The sequence below is a fragment of the Gadus macrocephalus genome, chromosome 16, assembly GCF_031168955.1.
Source record: "Gadus macrocephalus chromosome 16, ASM3116895v1".
Classification (NCBI taxonomy): domain Eukaryota; kingdom Metazoa; phylum Chordata; class Actinopteri; order Gadiformes; family Gadidae; genus Gadus; species Gadus macrocephalus.
Genome location: NC_082397.1, coordinates 18,088,300 through 18,093,299, shown reverse-complemented (window position 1 = coordinate 18,093,299; position 5,000 = coordinate 18,088,300). Strand labels below are relative to the sequence as shown.

The following is a 5,000-nucleotide window of genomic DNA, read 5'->3' as shown; positions in this document are numbered from 1 at the left end:
GGCAGCCCGAGCCAGCCAGGTATCTCTGACAACTGAAGTACCCTGTACATCCCCGATCCACCAGCTGCTGCTATCACTACTTAACCACTGTGGGACAATCCCTTCTAGCCATTCGTCCATCTTCCAGAATTTTAAGTGCTCAATTTAGACCCTCTAAAGAGCCGTGTGTTTAAATGGCTTCAATCGACTCCTTCATGAGCCTGATTGCGGTCCATCGCTGCCACTCGTGTACCTATAGCTCCACCTGATTAATGTTCATGGTCATCACATGACTCTGGAGTCCGTGCAGTTGTCTTGGCTGATGGGATAGAGAGGCACTAGTGCCCTGTACTACGAACCTAGATTGGTGGGTTAGCGAGGTATGTTGCGCTCAAAGCCTGGGTTAGTTGTGACACGAAAGTCAATCTCTTTTAGCGTCCCTGTGTCACATGGTGACTTATGCTCTCAACCAAACCTGGTCGGGAGCAGGTTTTCAGCTAAGTCTATCGGGTGAGATCGGCGTACGCAGCTTCCTACCCCCTCCTTTGACAATGGCGTCACCATTACTGGGTGCTTCCGTGGACCCTGGAGCCCGTTTCGTACAGGGGTCTCTCCGACAGAAGCTCTTTCGGGACCGATCCCTAAGCATTGCCTGAGAATATTCTTTATGAGAGATACAGGTTCTCATCAGAGGGTAATCACTATTTGATCATCCTTGTTGGACCTTATGTAGACAATGCTTACTGTTGAGCATTGTGTCTCCGTGAGAGAGTGGTAGGTAGAGTGGAGGTAGCGCGTCAGTTTTGAATGTCTGCGTGCAGGGTTCGTGACATACATTTATGTGAAGCTTAAAAGGTCCCAATTCTCATGCATATGAAATACTTATCCACTAAAGGTTATGGAATTCTATTTTTATGTTTATTTCAAACTTGAAGAAGCCATATTCTCAAGGCCGTGCTGGCACCACATCTATGGGGGTAAAAGGCATGATGCTAGACCGGCGACATTTGAACCCCTGTCGCTGGCGTTCAATCCAGGCTTTCCCAAGGTATTTTTAGCGAGGTTCGTAGTATACCCCACAGGTCCTCACTGTCATAGACAGGAGGATGCAGGTCGTTGATGTCAACATGTCAACAGAGCTACAGTCCCGTCCGGTTATGAAATACAGCATTCATCGATTTTTCTGATCCGTGTATATTTAGACCGGGCATGCACTCCGTCTTTGACACACACACACCGTCACACACACACACACATGCATTCACATAAACACACACACACACACACACACACACACACACACACACACACACACACACACACACACACACACATGGGTGTAGGTGTGTGTGTGTGTGTGTGTGTGTGTGTGTGTGTGTGTGTGTGTGTGTGTGTGTGTGTGTGTGTGTGTGTGTGTGTGTGTACGTGTACGTGTGTGTGTCTGTGTCTGTGTCTGTGTCTGTGTCTGTGTGTGTGTGTGTGTGTGTGTGTGTGTGTGTGCGTGTGTGTGTGTGTGTGTGTGTTTGTGTGTAGGTGTTAGTTCATTCTATGGTAATATAATTACCCGGGTGTTTGACGGGGTGTGAGCATAAGTGAGATAATCCAAAATTCTTTCCACAGACCTCCAGCGAGCATACCTTGACCCGTGACCGCCTCTAATTTCAGAACCAGGGCCCATTTATCATGCAGACTAATGAAGGCTGATATTCAATTAACCAGCCCCACCATAACCCTGCTAGACAGAGATGGATGGCTGGAACAGGGTATACTGCACACTTATTAGATTAGTATCAAAGTATGGATCTTATTAGAGTTTAGTTGCATCTAGCGGAATGGATCTCGCAGAAATGGAATGTAATATTCATGTATATGTTTAATTAGCGTGTTATCCCATGAAAAAAATAATTGTTGTGTTTCCGTTATGTTAAAATCAGCCCTTTATATCTAAATCTGGTCTTCTTCCATGGACCGAACAAACAGCTCTTGCAGAACGTGTTTTCAATCAATAAATCATAATTAATGAATCTATCAAGGACCCTCATCACTTGACACCTGGCTACTCCATGCTGTCGTATACAATAAAACACATTCTGGAAGTACCTAGTGGCCCCTTACAGGCCACCATATCATCTCCTATGTCTTTGGAGAGGGAGGGGTGAGGGCAGTTGAAAGCTGGTAATACTGGCTGCAATCTGCAAACTAGACCGCCAGATGCAACTGAATCCCACACACTACACCTGTATGTTGACGAAGACGACGACAGCCATGGGATGACCCAGAAGAAGATGAGAAGGTAGTGGTGATGGTGATGGTGATGGGGATGGGGATGATGATGATGATGATGATGATGATGATGATGATGATGATGATGATGATGATGGAGGTGGTAAAGATGGGGATCAGATTCTGTTCTTTACACAGGACAGGTGGCTGTGGGGATGATAGAATAGAACAGAATGGAACAGACCTACTGGTGATGATATGATACCACAACTCTAATCCAAGTCCATTTTTATTCCTGCGTGTTAGCAGCCAATCCTGCCATAGGTGCAAAATTATTATTCATTTTATGTTAATTACAGGGTAGCCATGGCAACAGAAATCAAGTGGCAATCGGAGCAATCATGATACTCAGACACTGAGAGAGAACTGTGCATATCCACAAATATAAATACATAAAGCTATGAGCCTGCCAATTGTATGTTTGGGAACAGTCTCATAATCAATAAACAACATCCGTTTAAACATTTTAAATGAAAAGCTCCCACCACGCGGAGGAATTAATACCTATTATTGAACATGAATATTTTGATAAAATCTGCAGTGGCACTGAAGGATTGCCACAAAACCAACAAGGATAACCTCATCTCCAAACTTCAGTGTATTGCTGGCCAGTGCCAGAAAAATAACGATAACACCACAAAAAGCTGCAACAATAAGAGCAAATGCTTTCAAGCCAACAGTTCACCTGTAGTGTTTGAGCCAGCACCTCTCAGTAACAGACTCCAATCTTACAACAGTCAATCCACATTTAATAACCAAGAACCCAGATGAAAAACAACAACCAAACAACCACAAGAACTGCCAAACCGGAGACCCAACACTTCATGTGCGCCGCTGTTTAAACCAGAGACTCAGAACTTTCCCCTCACGCTGACAACCAACCATGTCCTCTCATGATTCCCAAACAACAACAACAACAACAAAAAACAACAACAACAGGCCTCTTCCACCAACCTGCCGATCAGAAGGAACTCCCCCACAAGGCCCTTCCGCCGCATGGCCATGAGGATGTTGCGGACGGTCATGCCCTCGCAGAAACAGGCCACCACCCTGGCCTTGGGCAGGTGGGCCCGCAGCCGCTCCAGCAGCCGGTCGAAGCTGTGCTCCCCGGCGTTGCTCCAGATCTTACCTGCCAGGGTTTCAAACCACATGGACGGGTAGATGTTTCAACAAAATGCAGACAAAAGAACAGAGGAAACGGCTTTGAAACCAACCTCAAACTACGCTCTGGCATGTAACGTGTTGTTTGTTTTTGTTTTTTTAATGAGAGCATCTGAAATGTAACACGATGGGCTTTGATATTTTATTCAAACGCTTGTTGCAATCAAACGATGGAAGGGGAAAGTTATGAAAACCCCCACAAAGCTGTTAAAACAAGATGTTGGATTGATGATTCCAGCTTGCTTGTTAGTTAAAATGAATTAACAAACCATAATTCAACACTATAATATTTTTTTTTAGATATATTGTGAGGTAGATAACAGCTAAAAAGTTATTCCGAGTAATAACTATGAGTTTGATATGTTCTATGGACTTAGCATGTTCTTATTCCAGTTTGTCTGGCAAAGCGTCTCTTCATGAACATATTTGTGACGGCTTTTCCTCTATGAATTACATACACGAGTCTTTGACTCTCACCAGAATGTGCAATACAGATTCCTTCTTTGGCTGCCATGTCCTTGAAAGCTTCCATCCCACTTTCGCCGTAGTTACCTAGGAAACGGGGAAAGAGGACAGGAGATTGACATAGAATTCATCAAGTCAATTAGGTGATCACACTCATTGAAAAATGAACCCTGGGATGAGACCCCTTAGGCTTTTTAGTTCTGTATCACAAGCAGATGGACATATATACAGATAGACAGACAGCCAGAGAGACAGCCAGATCGACAGACAGACAGACAGTCAGACAGACAGACAGACAGACAGACAGACAGACAGACAGACAGACAGACAGACAGACAGACAGACAGACAGACAGACAGACAGACAGACAGACAGACAGACAGACAGACAGACAGACAGACAGACAGACAGACAGACAGACAGACAGACAGACAGACAGACAGACAGACAGATGGTTACATCGATTTGTGACAGGTAATAGGTATATATGGATGGCTAGAGCGGCAGTCACAGAGGATACAATGAGGATGAACAGTCCATACCATTGGAGAGATCTTTTTAGAACAGGCAAAATGTGTTCCAGTGAGAGTTACAGAGGCCACGCCAACGTGTGGAACCCTCGCTCTTCGCAAGAAAAAGTGGGTGACCTGGAATGGATTCTAATGAAGGGTTCCACACATTGGCACACAACAGTATAGGATTCCCCCTGTCTCTGCAATTACACTAGTCTCTCATACAAGCCTCGTGTTCCCTCTGCGGCAGAAAGAACACATCAAATGTATTTCTCTCCTGCTCTTGTGACCTGTTACGTGCTGTCACCTCTCTCCCCCATACATATTGGTGTCATTTTTTGTTTGTCATTTGGGAATCAAATGCAGAATAATTAATCAGGATGTATTATTCCGAATGGATACAGTACAGAAAAAATGTGCTTGTGTGTGCGCCGTGCGTGCGTGCGTGAGTGCGTGCATTTGTGGGTGATTCCGCGTGCGTGTGTGCATGCAGGGGGAGGGCCATCTGTGCCATCTGTCTCTCATTCCTCTCACTGTGACACTAATTACAGGACTTTACACTTCCCTCTGTCACACTAGTCGGGGCCCCGGCGACACACA

At 45.1% G+C, this 5,000-nt stretch overlaps 1 protein-coding gene across 1 annotated transcript in view; it reads right to left on the bottom strand.

Moving 5' to 3' along the window:
* Positions 1-5,000, bottom strand: part of grm5b (glutamate receptor, metabotropic 5b) — a 70,369-nt gene that overhangs the window by 60,375 nt on the left and 4,994 nt on the right. Inside the window, 2 exon segments of the mRNA XM_060074459.1 lie at positions 3,217-3,391; positions 3,901-3,975. Coding sequence (XP_059930442.1) covers positions 3,217-3,391; positions 3,901-3,975 — 250 coding nt within the window.